Source organism: Phodopus roborovskii, unplaced genomic scaffold, assembly GCF_943737965.1.
Source record: "Phodopus roborovskii unplaced genomic scaffold, PHOROB, whole genome shotgun sequence".
Classification (NCBI taxonomy): Eukaryota; Metazoa; Chordata; class Mammalia; order Rodentia; family Cricetidae; genus Phodopus; species Phodopus roborovskii.
This window is the reverse complement of record NW_026125278.1, coordinates 5,402,212-5,423,220: the sequence shown is the minus strand read 5'-3', so window position 1 is coordinate 5,423,220 and position 21,009 is coordinate 5,402,212. Positions and strand designations below refer to the sequence as shown.

Sequence of the window (21,009 nt, the reverse complement as noted above, 5' to 3'; positions counted from 1 at the left end):
TTTTTTGCTTAGCTGACTTACAAAAACACAGGCTAACAAAGATGTAGGAAGTGCTTCGTGTCCCCACATAAAAGCCAGGTTAATTGGTGACGCACACGGGATACATGGGCGGCTATACGTTCTTGAATGCTTCCTGTCCTTGTCTAGCCCCCAGAAGTGCCAGAGGAGCAAGAAGAACCCAAGGAGCTTGCTCCAGAGGATATGTACGTCTACAAGCCACCCATGTCCAAGCCCTGGGTGTCCTTGGGCAGTGAGAAAGAAATTGAGGAAGAATCTGTCAAGGAATCGAAAAGGCGGGTCAGACTCTTTAATGTTTTCCAGTCTTTACCTCCCAGTCACTGAATACTTCTTTCCTGAGACACCCTGGGCTTGCTATATGTGTTACTGGCAACGGTGGGCTTTCTTTCTACCTTTCTTTTTCTTCCTTCCTTCCTTCCTTTCTTTTTCCTAACAGAATAATGGTTTCTTTCTTTGGCAGGTGTTAGGGATTGAATCTCTCCCCCACCCCACCCCACAAAAAAAGGGTATCTAAAAGTATCTTGACCTCTAGTACCCCAGAGTGTAACACTACTGGTATGTGGGGGTGGAGGGAGTCTTTGCAAATATGATTAGTTATAATGAGGTCAAAAATCGAATCGGCTCCTAATCTAATTTGACTAGTGTTCTTATGAGAAGTTGGCCGTGTACAGATGTAGACAGGGATGCCGGATGAAAGGACAGAGAACTGGACCTCGAGCCCTCCAAGCCCTTGGCCCAATCCCCAACACCCATGCTTGCTCAAAGACTGTAGAGACCTGAAGGAGAACGTATTTATGATCAAGGGATAACGAAGACTGCTAGCTGGCAGCAGGGCTTGGGAAAGACCATTTCAGCTAGACAAGTACAGATTCCAGCCTCTATGGCTGTAGGAATAAGTTCCTATGTTTTAAGGCACCCTAGTTGGTTACAGCGATGGTAGGAAAGGAATACAGGAGTGTTCCTCCCAAAGCAACTCCTGAGGAGATGGTTGTGCTGCAATTGGCTTAGGGGGGAAGGAAGCCCCCCCCAAGGGAACGAGCTTGCCATAGTCTCTAGAAGTAAGGCTTTGTCCTGAGTCCGTAGAGGACCTTGGGAGTACAAATTACACTCAGGGCTTGGACTCAGGAGACGGACCTCCACACACCTCCTACCAGTCTGCCACCGGACAAGATGTAAACTCCCAGCCACTTCTTGGCCCGTTTGTCTACAGGAAAAGAGGGCTCAGCCATGGTGAACACGGTTTCACTGAGGAATGGTGGCTTCAGGAAGAGAGGCTCAGCCATGGTGAACATGGTTTCACTGAGGAACGGTGGCTTCAGGCTGTGGGAACAAAAGCCACACGGATCTAGAGAAGAACAGGAAGAATCCAAAGGAGTCTAGGAGGGCAGGGCATACCCTGCACACATCCACTCTCCTCCAGGGACCTCACTGGGTTTTGTTTGCTGTTTATGTGTGTTGCAGGTGACATACATGATCTCTAGAAAACGAAGTCAATTTGGCGCACCTGTGGCTTTCAGAGACCAGAATGCTTCCAGCGTAAAAGATGTCTACATTGAGTGTGCTTCCTACTCAGATAAAAATTACACACTCACACAAATTGAGAAAGACATTGGCTTGCAAGTCATTCCTGAAGTCAAGGACACGGGCACTCAGACAAAATGGTAGGTATGACAGGACATAACAGACAAAGATGTGTATTCAGTCCAGGAAGGCTGAACTATGCCCAATAATTCCCTTTTCCAAATCTTAGGGAACAAGAAGCAGGAAAATGAAAAATGGTGTTAATAATCACAGTGCTGGCTGGTTCTCGCCTGGAATTTTGCTGTTGTCTTCTAGAAGTTCCATTCTTCCTGCTGAAAGACTTTGTTTTACGATTGGGGTCTCACTATTTAACCCAGGCTGGCCTGGAACTTGCTATGTATTTCAGGCTGACCTTCAATTTACAGTGATCCTCCTGCCTCACTTCCCTAAATGCTGGGATTACAGGCACAGACCACTGCACTGGCTCCAAATGACCGTTTATGTCCTTTGTGTCAGATTGTCTGGCTTCATTGACAAGAGTTCTTATTTGGGCCACCATCAACTTATTAAAAAACAATAAATGTCCATCCAGAGCCCTTAGGATAATATCTAGAGTCTTGATTCCTTCACAGTGAGGTACACAGCTAAACACTGAGATGAACTAGAATCCAGATGCAGAGAGGGAGAACAAGACCAGGCTGCAGAAACCCACAGAGACAGCTGACCTGAACAAGCAGGAGCTAATGGGCCCTCAGACTGGTAGCTGGGAAATCAGCATTATACCGACTCAGAGCCCCTGAACATGGGTCTAAGTTAGAAGGCCTGGGCAGTCTAAGGGACCTCTGACAGTGGAACCAGAATGTGTTCCTGGTGCACAGAAGGACTTTGGGAGCACATTCCCCATGGAGGGATACTCCCTTAGCCTAGAGGCAGGAAGGAAGGCCTAGTCCCTACTCCAAATGACTTGACAGATTTAGGTGACCCTTTCTGGAGGGCATCACCCTACATGTGGAGGGGGGATGGGATAGGAGAGGGAGGGAGGGAGGGGGAAGGGAAGGAGAGAAGGAGGGAAGGAGAGGGAACTGGGATCAATATGTAAACTAAGAAAAAGGAAAAAGAAGCAAAAAGCTGTGGACCAGCAGGAGATGCTGGCAAGCTCAGAAACAAAAAGCACTTGATGCTACAGTGTAGATATGATCCATGGTGGTGTGTGCTACAGGGCAGGGCAGGGGAAGCTGTAAATTAAAGGGACGAACAATAAAAACCCAGAGACAGATATTGAGGTTCAAGCTGAAGATCAGAAAAGCAAAGCAGCTGGCCAGTAGCTCTCACCTCTACCAAGGCTCAGACCAAAGGGGGAGACCCTGATCTCAGAGCGCCCGCAGACTGCAGTGCGCTCCACCAAACCTCAGGCTCCCTGAGACTGCACCGAGCCCCTGCCCTATATTCCTCTCTAGTGCTGGGATCAAATGCGTGAGCTCTGTTTCTCCTTTAGACTGATTCACTCTCATGTAGCCCAAGGTGACCTTGAATTCACAGAGATCCATCTCCGAGTGCTGGGATTAAAGGTGTGCCCACCACTGCCTGTCCTCTGTGGCTGACTAGTGGCTTAGTGTATGGAGGTCAGTGGGGGCCTATGAAGTGAACAAGGTCAAAATACGTCATACCCTTATGAAACCCAGTACTGTGCACAGTGCATATATATTAAAAGTAGCTTTAAAGAGTCTTATATTGTAAACTTTTATTTGGAAATCATTTAAAAAACATAGGAAAGGTGTAAGAAGAATATAACAATGAAGAAATTCCTATACACCCCTTACTTACTCAGGTTCTCCTGTTCATTCCCAAGACTTTTCTTATTATGTTGGAGAAATGTACATGTAGACTTTGGTGATCAGTATCAATTTTATGATAAACAAAAAGTACCAAGGTAAAATATTTTGATATTCTGACACTACTGCCACAGAAATAGACTTTTAACCTGGTATATATTTGCTTTCTCTGATCCAAGTTTTGGTATTAACTTTCTCCTCTATATTAGGACATTTCCTAAAAATGCTACTACACAGTATTATGCAAGAGAATTTTCAGAAGAGGAAAAAGAAACCCTTGAACAATCAAAGAGTTTGGTCGATTTCCTCAACAATGTGTCCACAAGGTAAGAAAGTGCACACTAAAAACTTTAAACATAATATGCACACACTTATTTTTAATAATGGTGTCTTGAGATGCAGCTTTATGTGTGACATTTAGAAATATGAGGACAGTTGTAAGACATGAGTGAATGAGTCTTCATGATTCCTGCCCTTCTACTGCTAAGTTATCACAAGCATCTCATTCTAGGGCTGTACCAACCAACAGCGAGAACAACCAAGTGTATCAAGATGTTTTCCTAATTCCAAATCAGCAATTGAGTTGAGCATTACATATCTGAATGCTTGAGGCCGGAACATGACAGACTGTAGATGGGATAAAAGTCTAAGCAAAAAATTAATTCATGTTTCATGCACACCTATACAAAGGACGATCTACCTTTTTATGTCCGTTCATGGGTAAACCTATACAAAGGACAGTCTACCTTTTTATGTCCGTTCATGGGTAAAGGGGCGTTTCACATTACATGATTTAGTTCAGCCTGGAATGTATGGCAAGGAACACCCAGATACTATAAATTAAGAGCTGTGCGATGACAGCACAGACAGCTTGGTAACTGTTCCAGAGAGCCGTGCAGGGAGACAAGGCCTTGGGGAGGGTATGAGATCAGGAGGTGCAAGCCCGTGTTACAATGCGAAGGGGCTTTTGGAATTCCTTCCCTGTTACAAACGAAAAATAACCCAGACCCAAAAGATAGAACAAAATGTGTACAAGAACTATAATAGCACTGGTTCAAATACTAATATTACTGTTTTTCTTCCGGTTTGAAAACTGTTTACCATTATTTAATATATTTTAAGCTCCTGGAAGTGTGAGTCTGGTCTATGAGTAAGTAGAAGTGTTTATCTAATTATTCCTTTATCAATAAAAAACTTGGGAGTCAGATATTGGGGTAAGAGCCTGATTGGTCAGAGAAGCGGCCAGTGACTGTCTCCCTCCTTCCTCAATCCGAAAGGTCCTCCCTACTACTTCCTGTGTCTCTCTGTATGCTCTTGATCATCCAAAGCCTCTAAGGCTTATTCTGGTCAGCTAGCACTTAGGTCCACCCTCTGATTAAAGTAAACGTTATTGGCAGTCTCAAGAACGTCAGAGTTTGGTCAAAACACCCCACAACATTTTTGTCTAAATAAAAGGTTTTTTCATTCTAACACAGTAAAACCATATACAATAAGAACAATTGTCAGGTAAGAATTACATTAACAATGTCCAGACCACAGACCATATGTATTTGGCAAATTTGGAGAAATTACCATATTATCTATCTTATCTTGATGAGTCCAAAGTTTTATACCTAAACCATTTAATATCATATGTATTACCATCTTGAAATTATCTCTTTAGACCTTAAAACACCTTCTTGAATAAACAACTTAAGCTTTTTTTTTTTTAACAGACCTAATTCACTTTATTTTTCTTGTATAAAACCCCTTCTGTGGCAGCCACAGCTGGAGCCTGGGTCCTCTGAACAGAGACTCTGATATGGGCTTTCACAAGATAGTCAGTGAATTCCTGATAAGGAGACTTGGTGAACACAGTCTCTCTCCAGAGGTCAGGGGTCAGTTACCTGTAGGTCTTGGAGATGGCATCAAAGGTGGCCTTGGCAAAGTTGCCCAGGGTGGCAGTGCAGCCCCTGGCTGATGTGTAGCAGTCATCAATACCAGCCATCATCAGTAGCTTCTTGGGCACAGGAGCAGAGACGATGCCAGTGCCTCTGGGGGCAGGGATGAGACGCACCAACACAGAGCCACAGCGGCCTGTCACTTTGCATGGAACAGTGTGGGGCTTGCCAATCTTGTTCCCCCAGTAGCCTCTCCTCACAGGGACAATGGAAAGCTTGGCCAAGATGATGGCCCCTCGGATAGCTGTGGTTACCTCCTTGGAGCACTTAACACCAAGACCAACATGACCGTTGTAGTCCCCAATAGCGACAAAAGCCTTGAACCCAGCCCGCTGGCCAGCCCTTGTCTTCTTCTGTACTGGCATGACCTTTAGAACCTCATCCTTAAGGGATGCCCCCAGGAAAAAGTCAATAATCTCGGATTCCTTAATGGGCAGAGAGAAAAGATAGATCTCCTCCAGGGACTTGATCTTCATGTCCTTTACCAGACGTCCCAGCTTGGTGACGGGAATCCATTCCTTGTCTTGGGCTTTACCTCCACGAGCCCCTTAGCCTCGACCATGACTGCAGCCCCTGAGACCACTGCCAAAGCCTCCAAGGATGCTGCAGCCTCCTAGTCCTGGGCCCTCCAGCTGCACCGGCATCATCCGCCATCCGGCATCATCGCCATTTGGTGTTTTCCCGAAGTAGAAGAAGCGCAACTTAAGCTTTTATATTTCCCAACTATATAAACTTTACATCTTTTATATACAGTTTTTTTTCCTTTCTGAATTTAGTAACAAGGAAAACTGAATAACTATCTAGCCTTCAATCCCTATTTAAAAAAAAAAAAAACCCAAGAAGGATAAAATATTACCTGAGTAAACAGGAAGTATAGAGCACACAACTTCCAAACAACAGAGACGTTTTGCTGCATGGACAATCGCCCATGGTTTCTCTGTAACATTGGGGCATCCATATTTGGCCTATAGGCCTAGAATATATGATAAACTTTTCCGTGAAGCAGTAATTTTGAAGGACTGTCTGCCCTACATTGTCTTGACCAAGTTCAGCAATCGCTTTCTGTGTGTCCTGCTTATCCAATTTGAACAGTATATTGTCAGCATTCAAAGCAAAGGCAGTTTCTTTTGCCTAGATAGTTACTCACTCCAAAAAACTCCAGATGGAGGTTCTTCGATGCCCATCATCCTTTTTTGAAGCAGATTGTTGCTGCTGCCAGGAGCAGCACCACTGAAAAGCTTTATGTTATTAAAACATCTTAAATGTCATACTCTGTAGGTCTCTGAAATGTTTGAAGATCACCTATATCTAAAATATATCTTTGTTTAACCTTGAAAACATACCTAGCATAAGCTTGATTATTAAAGGTGACTAAATACTAGCCTGTACTTCTTAATTACCCTAGGCAGTTTATAATAATAACTTCCAAGGACTAGAAATTTACATTGTGTTGTTAAACGAGCTGCATAGGAACAATATCTTAAAGAAGAATATATATATATATATATTATATATATACATATATGTGTATATATGTATATATAATAACAAAAATAGCCTTAAATTTGTATCAGCATACAAAAATCCATAACAATGTAAAATATTTAAAACTAGCCATTGCTTTTATAGTTTAAATGTAGATCCAATAATCTACCCTTTTATCCTATCGTTCCTATATCCCCTTTTTTGTTTTTAGAAAGAGACCTCTGAATCTAACCTCCTTTGCTTAGTTTCCTCCCTGATTGTGACCAATAACAACTTGTAACCAAACCCCATAAATCATCCATAACCCCCACAATAGCCCAAAACCACCCATCCCACACCTTGGGAATGTGAGTATCAAGTTCTTAAAGTTACTTGCTGTCATCTGGGGATGATGACATCTTTAGGGGACCCTGAAAAAATTAAGACAATGGTCTAGACCAGGGAGAAGTGGCTGGTGTGATGTGAAAGTACCAGGATCATCTGAAGTCCTGGCTGGAGTGGTCTTCGAGACTGGACCATCTTAGCTAGCCATCTTGAAACCACCCTGAGCAGTTTGTAGTCCAAAGCTGATCTTTGGGCAGTGTGTGTCAGCTTAGCGGCATCACCACAATCCAGGTGGAATCCTCATTGTGGGGCTTTTTTTAAATGCTAATGAAAAATGGACAGCAGCTTTGGAGAAACATTGTAGTAGAAAATCTGCTAAATTAAATCAGCCTGTACACTTTAAGGATGTGCAAACTTGAGAATGGAAACCAGGATATGTGTTACACTGGAGAAGAGATTTTGCTTTGGTTTCCACTGGAGAAGAAAAGTTATAGATACTACCGAAATTGATAAATATTAGATTCAAACAGGAGAGACATCTTGGTTAAGAGACTAGCAAATCCCTTTAATTTGATCAGATATAACATGCCAGAGAGAGAGAGAGAGAGAGAGAGAGAGAGAGAACTCAAAAGTTAGGGTTGGGCCAGGGTTTTGTTTTTGTCTTTCCAGGAGAATAAAAGCATCCAGCTAAGGAATCTGAAGACCACTAGACAGGTGATACATATGAAGGAAAATGAAGAATCATCCAGAAAAAATATCCCAAGAAAATTTGTAAATTGGTCTAGTAGTGTAACACATTTCCAACAGGATAAAATTTCATAAATCTTCCCAAATGTTTGCTTCTGCTGCTTTATGCAACATATAAGGCAACTGGTCTTTTTGTAGTACCAATTCAATTCAAAATTGATGCTGGCTTTTGAGTTTCAGCATGACCCTCTCCTTCTCTAAACCTGAGCATGCTTGCTAAAGGAAAACCCAAAATCTGTCTCGTGTCAAAAGAGCCATCTGGTATGGTACAGAAGTAAAAACCAAAATTAAGGGACTATTGCCACTAATCTCATAATCCTTTTGTTTTATTTTGTCTCTTTAAAACCTCTTTTAAGGTATAAATATTGTCTCAAACAATAAGGGCTTCTACCCCTTATCTGATTCCCAAGTTTTTATTGATAAAAGAACAATTCGATAAACATGTCACATGATTGATGGAAAAGCACCAGAGAAGTGACCAGTAAGCTCCTTTCTCTGTCTCTCTGTCTCTCTGTCTCTCTGTATCTCTGTCTCTCTCTCCTTCCTCGATCTAAAAGCCCTAGCCTCTCTCTAAGGCCCTCCCTACTACTTCCTGTGTCCCTCTATACGTCCTTGGCCCTCTAAAACCTCTATGGCTAATTTAGGTCAGGAAGTAGCTCTGCCCTCTGATTCAAAGTAACTTTATTGCCAATCTTGTGAGTGCCAGAATGCAATGAAAATATCCCACAACAGTTTTTCTCTTAGAATTTTATTGAAAATAACCCTACGTGTAGACATCACTTCCCAGAGAAGGAAATGGTGAGAGACACTTCCAAGGGACTCATGAAGCACCAGTTTGGGGCTGTAAGCAATAATGGCCCTCATGGAGGTCTTTTAGACCTCCGTGCCCGGGATGACAGTTACAATGCCATGGAATACTAAAACCCAGCATGTCTGCCGCTTCTTTTGTTAAAAATGAAACAGTGTTGAAATAGCCCTGCAGCAAAATGAGATCATGAACACATTCATCGATGACTGGAAGACCCTAGCAGAGGAAGAAAGCACCTTCGGGGACAAGTCTGACACCCACCTTAAAGAGTACCAGTCCTTTACAGACCTTCACAGCACCATGGAGAAGATGATTACCTGTGTCTCGTGGCACCCAACCATCTATGGTAAGGGAGGAAAATGCCAGGGGTTCCCTTCTTTTTCTTTGAAAAAGTCTCACTTTAATATCTCAAACTAAAAATGAGATAGATTTCAGCTAAACATGGAAAACTTACTGAGTGCCGGGTCCCTGCCAAGCAAGCATTTTCCATACCTGCACTTGGGGGAGAGACTTGTCAGGTCACCGGGCGGCTGGGGCAGTAAATGAAGAAATCTGCCTCTGCCTGGAGCCTGCCCGACTCCCATGCCGGATTCACTGCCCCCAACACTCCAGACAGATCAGAGCTCAACAGCTAAAGGAAAAGCAATCAGCGTGTTCCAGGGTAGCCGTGAAAAGAGAAGTCTCTGCATACTTTCTCCCTTCCACCCCTCCTCGCTGCCATTTTCCTTACTAAAAAGTATTTCGTGAAGGCTGGAGAGAGGGCTCATTGCTCAAGAGCACATACTGCTCTTGTAGGAGACCAGGGTTCATCCCCAGCACCCACATCAGATGGCTCACCACCACTGTTAACTCCAGCTCTAGGGGATCTGACACCCATGTGCACATACCACACAGGGACAGACACACATAGACACACAATTAAAAATAAAATCTTCCGAGTAAGCTGTCTGTGCTAACTGCACACCTCAGTCTGAAACAGCTAAATTCTGAGTGCTGACTGCAACATTAAATCAGGGCTAGGACAAGCCCCAGGCGGACGCAGAACGCGTCTCTGCGGACAGTGGCCGCTCACTGCCTTTCAACCACTTGTGTCTCAACCAGGGCTCATAGTCGTGTCGGTGGCTGTGCGCCTCTCCTACGAAGAGAGAGTTCAGTTTTCCGGGAAGTTACTGCTGCAACCATCGTTGATTCTTTTCTGGAGTTTCTCCGATCCCATACACCCTCAGGTAACAGATGGGCGCTACACCAAAAGCTGAGCTTTTTCGGATACCCCGACATCATCGTGTCTTTAGGAAAAAAAAAGAGTTAACTGCGATTTATTTTATGATCTAATGTTGTAAGCCCTTAGAAAATAGAAAATAGGATTTCTTTCGTCACAGCTTGCCATCATGTAATCCGAGCCAGGCTAAACTCTACAGTTATTTTATGGGAATTATGCTGAGCCGGTCAACTTTAAAAAGTAAAGCTCTGGAGCTGGGGAGACAGCTCAGTCGGTGAAGTGTCCGCAGAAGAGCATGAAGACTGAGCTCATATCCTCACAAGCCGCGTAAAGCACCACAATGATTGTCACAACTGTAACCACGGTGCTTGGGATACAAGATCCAGGGTCTCTGGGGCTCACTGGCCAGTCAATTGAGGTCACTTGGTGACCTTCAGGCTCAGAAAAGACTGTCTCAAAACATAAGGTAGAGAAGCGGTTGAGGGCACCTGAGTCTACACACATACAGGCATGCAAATACACATATGTGCACACATGCATGCACACACATACATGCACACTCGCACATGTGCGCGCGCACACACACACACACACACACAATTCTTTAATGGGTTTTATTTGAATATTGAGAAGTTCCAATGCAGATAGTTTTGGTTTCCTAAGAATTTCCTCAATTCTAAGGATCATCAGTAGGGGTTGATAGTGAGTAGGAAGACCTGTGTAGGAGGGTAATTGGAGCAGCCATCCCAGAATAACTCTGTCTTTTCCTGGCAGCCCGTCATCAAGGAGGTCCAAAACATGGAACTGTGTATTCAACTCTTCAAACTTCAAACAGTTTAACTAAAACACACTCACATGAGCATCGTGCATACACATTCACACACACTCAAACCAAACCCCTTATCAACCCACATAAATGAGACTGGCAGCTGGGGTGCAGATGTTCTAGTGGACATGCATGTTCTGTTATAGGTGGTGCAGATGTTCTAGTGGACATGCATGTTCTGTTATAGGTGCAGATGTTCTAGTGGACTATGCATGTTCTGTTATAGGTGCAGATGTTCTAGTGGACATGCATGTTCTGTTATAGGTGCAGATGTTCTAGTGGACTGTGCATGTTCTGTTATAGGTGCAGATGTTCTAGTGGACATGCATGTTCTGTTATAGGTGATGCAGATGTTCTAGTGGACATGCATGTTCTGTTATAGGTGCAGATGTTCTAGTGGACTGTGCATGTTCTGTTATAGGTGATGCAGATGTTCTAGTGGACTGTGCATGTTCTGTTATAGGTGATGCAGATGTTCTAGTGGACTGTGCATGTTCTGTTATAGGTGATGCAGATGTTCTAGTGGACATGCATGTTCTGATATAGGTGCAGATGTTCTAGTTTACTGTTATATGCATGTTCTGTTATAGATGCACAGATCAGATAGTCCTTCACTTACTTTACCAGAAACTAGTGCAGGCCTCTCCTGAGAGACAATGTCCTGTTGCACAGGAGGACGCTGCTCTCCACTCTGCCATGGAATTGTGGCCTAATGTCTAGTCTAAGGTGTGAAATTACTTTCCTCGTCTCTAGTTTAAAGAATAGCTTGAAAAGGACAAGCATGGGCTATGGAGATGGCACTGTGGGTAAAGCAAGTGTGTGAGTGAGGATCTGAGTTCAGATCCCTAGCACTTAGGAAATCACTCGGTGGCTATGGCGACCTTCCTGGAATCCCAGTGCTTTGGAGGGGACCTTGAGACAAGTTGGATAACTAAAGATAGCTGCATAGCTGAGTTGACTCTGAGTCAAGTGAGGGGGCCTATCTCAATACATAAGGCAGAGAGTGATCAAAAAAGACAGTTGACACCAACCTCTGAGCTACACACACACACACACACACACACACACACACACACACACACACACACACATGGACGCACACCATACACATATGCACACACCAAAAAAATATGTACTTTTAAGGGATAGGTGATTTACATTTCCTAATCAAAATTATGATAGTATTAGTATTTTTACTTTTAGAAGTAGAGCTCTCTCTAAAATCCAAGAAGTTCCATAAACTAAAATAATTTTCCCAAGTATAGTTGAAAACTCCAGTTGGGCTGGGAATGGTAGTGTGATCCTTTAATCCCAGCACTCAGGACGAAGAGGCACCTGGATCTCTGTGGGTTCAAGGCCAGCCAGGTCTACACAGTGAGTTCATGGATAGCCAAAACTACATAGAAGTACCCTTCTCAAAGAAAAAGAAAGAAAAGGAAAATCAAGTTGGAAAACTTTGCCTGGGGTCTATCTTTTGGTGCTGAGGGTGGAAAATAATAGTCATGCATCTTGCTTGGTGGTAATATTAACTTAATGATTCCTGCATGCATATTTTTCATCTTCTGTATTTCATAGCATTCTAAAACTTGAAATAGTTAAGCAACATTACTTCCAGATTCTCCCACTCAGGTATTTTCTTTTTGACGGTCCACTGTGTGTCTGAGTAGATGCCACGGAGAAGAAAAACAACTAACTTACTCTCACAAGGGTTTGTCTGCTTACTCTTCAAAAGTCTCATATTCTTCTGTTATAAATATAACATATCCCCAATAATTTTTATCTTTTGGATGGGTGATGGACAGAACTGGATCCCTGAGGGAGCACAACCATCAGTTTCATAGGTGAGGCCAATGTCCATGAAAAATTCAACAGAAGTACCTCTGAAGGCTGATTTACGTGCACACTGCTGATAAACAGCTACAAAGTTAGACTTATACCCATGTCAATATTATTAATAGAGTTTCTTGTTCTTTTTTTGATTGATGGGGTTGACTTCAGTTGATGCTGGAGAGCCCGGATGACATCTTCTGCTTTGAGTTCTGTCCAAGTGACCCCAATATCATCGCTGGAGGCTGTATAAATGGACAGGTAATTGGAAATTGTCTTCAGATATTTATCGATGCTCTAAGAAGTTTGATTTTGGTAACTTTAGAACTTAAGGGATCAGTGTGGCACAGGGAAGGCAGGTTGGCCACATGTCAATCATTCTGTCAGGACTTGAGTAGGAAGTATGTCAGGCACAATATCGACACTTGAGGTGTTCATGGGTAATTCAGTCAGAATAACAAAACTCAGTTAAATGTACCTTTTTTCACATATGCAACCCTCGCCCACTTGCTTAGGGATTGACCTCTCAAGATGGGCTCTTTTACATCAATTTTAGCAATTTTTTAAAAATGCCTCATTGACATGCCCACAGGCCACTCTGACCCAAGCAACTTCTCTCTCTTCCCAGATGACTCTAGTTTGTGTCAAACTGACAATAAAAAAAAAAAAAAAAAACTAACCAATGCAAGCATCACTACCTCTTAGGAAAGAGAACATTGCTTGAATGTCCCTGAGGCTATGTAGGAATTACTAAATAATGCAGAATGCAAGTAGAAGTTCACTGGGAAATATTCATACATAAAAAAAATATTCATACATCATTGAATTTGGATGTAGCTGGTACTACGTTTCCTTTATTTATCTTCTAAGATAAATACTGTTGAATTCGGGAAGCCTTTCTATGGTCTAAGCTTCAAGTTATTTCAATGCAGTGAGTTTGACTATTAGAAACTTAACTTGGAACAAAGGATATAGCTAGAGAGTGTTGCCCAGCATGTGTGAAGCGTTGGATTTGACACCCCCCCCCCAGAGAATGGTGGCACACACCTGCACTCCCAGCACTTGGGAGGTGGAGGCAGGAGGATCCAGAGTTTAAGGTCACCCTTGGCTACATAGATAGCTCAAGGTCAGCCTGGGCTACATGAGACTCAATCCCAATTACTGAAATAGAATCAAGATATTTGTTTTTCCTGTGTGTGGCTGAGAAGACCTCTTTAGTTTAGATTCACACAGCTGCAGCTTCCAGGTGAATTTCTCCACAACTGCAGGAAAACAAACACCTCCCTGGCTTTTTCCCAACAGCTACTGAGATTGTAGTAACGACCCAGAGCCCTTTCCTAAGCCAAGAACATCTGAAGTCCTTTGTATTTGTAACAAAAACGGTATGCCATTGTTTTAGAATATTTTAGAGAAGGACACTGTGTAATAAAATCACTCATGAATCTCTGACATTGACATTCTGTTAACATATCATTTTGCGTACGGACATGCTAGTTAGCCACTGACAACTACCCTAGCTTGGTGGTGTATAGTCTACTTTGTTCTTGTTTTTACAAGAATAACCGTTAGGGTAATATACAAAGTCTGAGTTAGCAATTAGAGGCAATTAAGATGTCTGCCTTTCTTCCCTCATGATTGGATGTTTGTACTTAATTCTTGAGAATCTGGGTAAATTTTGCTTCTCCCCAGGTCTGAAGCAGCTATACGTAAACTCAGAGCAGAACACAGGATAAAATCTTACCATCGCATGTATGGAAGTGTATGGTATTTACCTTGCATTTATTTACTCAATAACAGCATTCACGGACATAGAGCACAGAGTTGCCAATACTGATGGAGAGATGAAAACATCCTCTTCGGTACCTGCGCTAGAAGTTTTCGGCTGTGTAGGCTACAGGCTAGACAGGGTTATGCCCTAAGGTGATGGATTTTTCTCGGGCTGTGTGCCAATCACTCCATGTCCTGAAAATGCTATGCTGACATTTCTCTCTGTTTTAGGTTGTCCTGTGGGATATCACCTCACATGCGGACCGCATAGAAAACATTAAGGCGGGTAGCAGCAGAAGTAAAAAGGCCACTCTCAAGGTTGGCCATCTGAGCTTTTCACTCTCGAGGGTGCTTTTATCCACTCAAGAGTTTATCAGAGACACACATAACAGACTCCCCCACGCTTTTTAAAGGCTCGGTATAAGAAATGTGGCAATAATGTTATTCTACCATCCCTCACATCTGCTTGTGGGCATGTCCTGGATCACTTTTTATGGAGGTGCTCACCAAAGACACAGCAAAGCAATTTACATTGTCTAGCACAATTTTATGCAGTTCTGTTGCTGTGTTCATTGTTTTAAAAAAAATGAAGGAAGCAGATGATTTGTCTAAAGATGAAAGGGTGGAAAGGCAGGCTATTCAGACGCTGTCTCATAGGCTTGGACATGCCACCTCGCCTCTCCAAGGGCCAGCTCAAATGTATAAGATGAAGGGGTGACGATGGGTAAAGGCACCTGTCACCAAGCCTGATGAGCTGAGGCCCATCCCTGAGACCCACATGGTGGATGGAGAGATCTGACTCCCTCAAGTTGTCCTCTGACTCCCACATGTACAAAGCAAATTAAATAATGCAAATTTTAAATTAAGAAAACCTGGTATGATTCTGTGAGTTTGTAGTAGTACTGGGAAGAACAGTCAGCCTCCAGGTCAGGACTCACCTTCCATATCACACATCCCTCCAGCCCCACTTCTCCAGTCTTGGGATCCATAGGGCTCTCTCTCACTGAGGAGTGGTAGGATGTACGCATCCCCGTACCCATGGAAACACTCCTTCAAGAATAGATTGGGTCTATAATCCTTGTGAAGTCTAGTGATTAAACTGCATTGAAAAGGCAAGTTGGTAAGTCCGTTACTAAATATATGGTATACTGAAACAGTAATTTGTGTTTTCCCTTAACTGATACAACTCTGGCAATAGCCAGTAAAGTGGAATTCACCCATCAGCTCTCTGAAATGCAACTTTGTTTGAACATTTCTCTAGCCTATGTTTCTCCTTGAACCAGACAGCAACAAGGAAGCAATGTACATCCGGCACTGTGCAGTGTCTTCAATAGAAAATGGACATAGGAAAGTAATCACAGACATACACTGGCTGCCAGACTCATTTGAGGTGAGTGTTGATGGCTGTGTGGGCGCTGGAAATCAAACCTCGGTCCTCTAGAAGAGCAGCCAGTGCTCTTAACCACCAAGCCATCTCGAACCCGAATTCTGCTAGGGGTGTGTGTGTGTGTGTGTGTGTGTGTGTGTGTGTGTGTGTGTGTGTGTTATCCTGGACCTGCTTTGAACTTATTATGTAGTCAAGGATGGCCTTTCTGATTCTCCTGTGAGGGCTACAGATGTGTACCATGCGCAGTTGATGTGGTGCAGCTGGAGGTCAAACCAGGGTTCTGGGCACACTTGGAAAGCACTGTACCAACCAAGCTATTCTCAGTCCCTGTTTAGGTTATAAAATATTTTTTCCTAGCTTCTGAAATAGTGTTGTGGTTTTAAGAGTTTGCTCTAGCTTCCTCTCTGATGCTGTAATAAAATGCTTTGACTAAACCACCTTAAGGGAGGACATGGTAGGAAGCTGAAGCAGAAACTTGGAGGAATCCCACTTGCTAGTTCCACCACTGTCTCCTTCTTGGGCTCACGCTTAGACAACTTTCTTGTTTTGTTTTTCATTTGTTTGTTTGTTTCCACACAGGGTTTCTCTGTGTAGCCCTGGCTGTCCTGTAACTCACTCTGCAGACCAGGCTAGCCTCGTACTCAGAGAGATTCGCCTGGCTCTGCCTCCCAAGTGCTGGGATAAAGGCGTGCACCACCGCAGCCAGGCACTATACAGCCCAGAATCACCTTCTTAGAGATGGTTCTGCCCACAGTGGGTTGGGCTCTCGGGTACCAAGGAATGAGATAATTTCCTACAGACATGCCCATATGGATGCCAACTGGGTCCAGGCAGTTCCCCAACCAAGGCTTTCCTTTGAGTTGACTCTAGGCTGTTTTGAGTTGACAAAGATAATCCAGACAGAGTTATAAATCTTTAAAATGTAAGGCCACAGAGTGATGAATCTCTGAGACCCTCAGGGTGGCCTCAGTAGATAGAGGGAGAGACTCTTACCCTATCAAATCCAATGGAAGTCAACATTCAGCACACAGCCAGAAAGCTGGTGTGACACCTACAGAACTGGCTACAACCTCTCATTGTCACTCGGCCCTGCTGGAAGCCCGTGACAGGCCACTCTCTCACTCATGGACCCTAGCAAGACAAGACATTAGTGAGAGACACCGGCACAAGTTGCTCCCAACTTTAGCCTCCTTAACAAGTAGTTAGTGGGGACTCTGGACCTTGGAAGACCGTGAGAGGAGCCTGAGGACCCTCTGTGTGCTTACAGAGTTATCAGTTATCTGACAGTGGACACCATCAGTTTCCTCTGTTCTTTTATTCTCCTTTAAAAACAATTGGGGTTTAGGGGCCCAGGGTCTCTCTGTGTAGCCTTGGCTGTTCTGGGACTCTCTATGCAGACCAGGAATTAAAGGCATGTACCACACTTCCCAGCTACCATCAGCTTCCTCTTCTCTTGAGCTTAATTGTTTAAGAGTCTCCTGAAATCCATATTGGGCTCCACAATTGATAATGAAAAACTGAAAGGCCAGCATTTCTCCAACCAGTGAATAGTGAAATGATGTACATCATCTGCATTTTACAATCCATTAGAACAATTTGTGAATGTGCAGGTAAAATTCAAGCTATGTGAATTGGAAAACCTGAGAATTGGCATCGATATGCATTCTAATTAAACTATATAAAAATATAAAATATATAAAAATGTAAAACTATATGAAAACTCTAAAATTATTTCTGTGAACAGGGAGCAGATAAGAATTCAAAGTAGAGTTGTATTTGATCTTAAAAACCCAGATTCCAAATGTCTATGATAGTATTAGCAATATTTTAACAAAATATTTCTAAAGAAAAAAAAATTTAAGGAAAATAACCACGAGAAAAATCATCTCCAGCTCCTCAGAATTCACTTTTTTAACAATAGTTTTTATGCTTTGAGAATCGTATGTATGTATACCTGATGAAACTATGATGGCTAGCGGCCAGAGGCACCCTTAGAAGGAACCTACTATTATTCATTTACAGAACGTTCTTTTTTTTTTAATTTATTTTTTTCTTATTTTATATATCGACCCCAGTTCCCTCTCCCTCCCTCCCTCCCATCCCATTCCCCCCAGAACTTTCTTTTCTTAAAAATGTTTAAACAGATTAACAGAATGGGCTCTGTCTTTGAAAATCGGAATGGGATAAATTGTCAGCTCGTCACATGCTCTGCAGACTGGTAAGTGTCAGATGTCTGAGTCCCTTCGCAAGCTGTGTTTGTATCACTTCGGTGTTCCTAAAACCGATGTTTCTTTCCGCCCATACAATGACATACATAGGTTATCAGGGCCATTACCCTAGTATAACTGAGAGTCGCATAGACTGTCGCTGGTAGTGATGTTGCTGCAATGTAAAACAAACCATTTTGACCTGGAGCGGCATGGTGTGAGCCTCTAATCCCCACACTCAGGAGGTTCCAGTGGGCCAGGACCCGTGAGTGGGAAGCCAAGTAGTCTGCAAAGCAAGTTCTGGGCCAAAAGAAAACAACAGAGCCTTCTGTTGCAGAGAAGTCTGGAAACAGTAAGAAAACAGCAGACAGCAAGAAGGCTTAGCTGGTAAAAACCCTCGGCAAAAATGCCCGAGTTAGAGTCCTGGAACCCAGGATGGAAAGGGATAGCCAAGGCTCAGCAGTTGTCCTCTGCCTGCCACACATGCCAGGCTTGTGCTCAGACACGCATGCACACAACATAATAACAACAACAGTAATAACAGTAATAATAGTAGTAAAGAAAATACTTTTAGAAGACAGATAGATGGTTAACTGTGCTTTGCCATTGATATCAGTGCATATCATTATCCATGGTTATTCTGCATCTTCATACCCCATATTTGGAACTTTATGATATATGCTGTTTAATTCAGTTTATCTCACAGATGTTAGGGAAGCCTTTTTAAAACTAGAAGAGTGTTGGTATAATTTGATGGCCATGTCATTCATTCAGATAAAATTATATCTGCCCATCTATAGAATTAATAATTCATAGCAATATAGGAAATGTAATGCTTATCTAGATTAGTAATGCTTATCTAGCCTCCAAATGCTGGGGGGAGGAACTGCTATTAAAAACAGCTTTGTAGCCTCATAATCAAAGCACTCAAAAGACTAAAGCCTAAGAATTATGGATTAGGTCCTGCCTGAGGTCCTGTTTGTTTTTTAAATCTTTGAAGCTGGGTGTTGCTGTTGTTGTTGTTTTACTCTTTCTTTTGGTTCTTTGGAGGACCTGCCACCCAGGTCCCAAATAAATACACAGAGGCTTATTCTTTCTTATGAATGCCTGGCTTTACTTAGCTTGGCTTATTTCTAGCCAGCTTTTCTTGACTTGAATTATCCCATCTATCTTTTTTTACCCTTCTCTATTCTGTATACCCTTCTTGACTTCTTGCTCCATGGCTCGCTATGCAGCTGGGTGGCTGGCCCTGATGGCCCCCTCTTCCTTTCTCCTGCTCCTCCTGTTTATTCTCTCTGCCTGCCAGCCCTGCCTATCCTTTCTGAATGGCTATTCGCCATTTTTGGCTGGACTCAGACTTGGAAGTAGACGCTCTCAGAGAGGACAGCCTACGTCTTTTGGTGATCTGTTCCTGGAGCTTTTCTTTTGCTTCCTTTATTCTCTTGGCCAAAAGTTTAGCATCTTCTGCAGCCTCCTCCTTGTTTTTCTTTGTACGTTGTTTCTTCAGAGCAATACGACGGCGTTTGTGTTGCAGGACACGTGGAGTAACAAGATGCTGAATCTTGGGTGCTTTGGTCCTGGGCTTCTTACCTTCTTTGTTTAAAGGCTTCCTCATGACATATTGGCGGACATAATCTTCTTTAGAGAGATTAAAAAGCTTTTGGATTCTGCTAGCTCTTTTAGGTCCCAACCGACGAGGAACAGTAGTATCTGTCAGTCCAGGAATATCCTTCTGACGAGGAACAGTAGTATCTGTCAGTCCAGGAATATCCTTCTCTCCTTTTTTTACTATGACCAAGTTGAGAACGCTCAGATTGGCATCCACGATGCATCCTCGAACAGACTTGCGCTTCCTCTCTCCAGTTTTCCTTGGTTTATAACATGAATGTCCCTTACTTAACAGCAGGCGCACTTTGCCATGGGTCAAAACACCTTGCTTCATGGGAAAACATTGTTTGTCATTCCCACCACTGATTCGGACCATGTAACCCACTCTTCACCCAGAGCATCAGCAGCTACTTCTGTGGTCATGCGCTTCTCATAGAACGTACGAAGCTTGCGCTCATCGTCCACTTCGATGAGCTTCTGGCAGCCTGTGGCGGGGAAGGAGATATTCAGCTTCATCTTTGCACCCCATTCAACTCTTGATTAGATCAGCTTTATTACAAGCAAAGTAACACAGCTTCACAGAGTTTAAAAATGCAACACCAAAAAAAAATGAAACACATATTTGCATCATTAAACAAATATTCCATAGCATAAACAAATGTAACACATATTTAATTCCATAACAGGGTGTGGTGGTGCACACCTTTAATCCCAGCACTTGGGAGGAAGAGGAAAGTAGATCTCTTTGAGTTTGAGGCCAGCCCCTGTCTGCATTATGGGTTCCGGGACAGTCAGAGCTACACAGTGAGAATCCAAAGAACAAAAGCAAAAAAATCCTTTTTATGGACAGAAATAATGACACATTATGCAAGGAAAGCTGGCAGGAGCAGAAGCTTTAGATCCGAGAGAAGGCATTGGGGTCTTTAACAAACACTGTTAAAATTATGCTTTAATGGATTAACATATTATATATGAGCTGTATCTTAACAAAGCATTTATATTCCCTTTTAAAGTCTTCAGTTTCCAAACTGAATCCTCGTGTATTACCATCAAGATACCCATAAGCATGCTGTGACTTTGCAAACTATGAAACATGGTGCTGGAAAGACGACTCTGTACTGACTGCTCTTGCAAAGGTCCTAGGTTCGGTTTCCAGCACACACATGCAGCAGCTCACCACCTCCTGTAACTCTAGCTCCAGGAAGGCTGGGGCTATCTTCTAACCTCTGCACTCAGGGTCAGAGTCAGGTATGGTGATATCTCGGCTTGTACAAATAAAGCCTGTCTGAAGGTCAGAGAATGAAGCTTGTCACTAGCCAACCATAGAGGTCTGGAGGTCTGTACAGACAGGCAGGAAGAGAGATAGCTGGGCAGAAACAGAAACTCATTCTCTTGTCTGCTGAGAAGCTAAGGAGGTAAGGTCTGTAGCTGTGGCTTGTTCCTTCTTCTCTTTAATCTCTCAGCATTTTCTCTATATCTAACTCTGGGTTTTT

General features: G+C 43.0%; 1 protein-coding gene across 1 annotated transcript in view; it reads left to right on the top strand.

The window, feature by feature from the left end:
- Dnai3 (dynein axonemal intermediate chain 3) overlaps positions 1 to 21,009 on the top strand; it is a 53,697-nt gene that overhangs the window by 8,433 nt on the left and 24,255 nt on the right. The window contains exons 5-13 of the mRNA XM_051194863.1: positions 148 to 297; positions 1,480 to 1,679; positions 3,581 to 3,697; positions 8,831 to 9,021; positions 9,777 to 9,901; positions 12,719 to 12,808; positions 14,546 to 14,632; positions 15,576 to 15,704; positions 17,846 to 17,919. Of these exons, the coding sequence (XP_051050820.1) occupies positions 148 to 297; positions 1,480 to 1,679; positions 3,581 to 3,697; positions 8,831 to 9,021; positions 9,777 to 9,901; positions 12,719 to 12,808; positions 14,546 to 14,632; positions 15,576 to 15,704; positions 17,846 to 17,919 (1,163 nt within the window). The remainder of the gene's footprint in view (positions 1 to 147; positions 298 to 1,479; positions 1,680 to 3,580; positions 3,698 to 8,830; positions 9,022 to 9,776; positions 9,902 to 12,718; positions 12,809 to 14,545; positions 14,633 to 15,575; positions 15,705 to 17,845; positions 17,920 to 21,009) is intronic.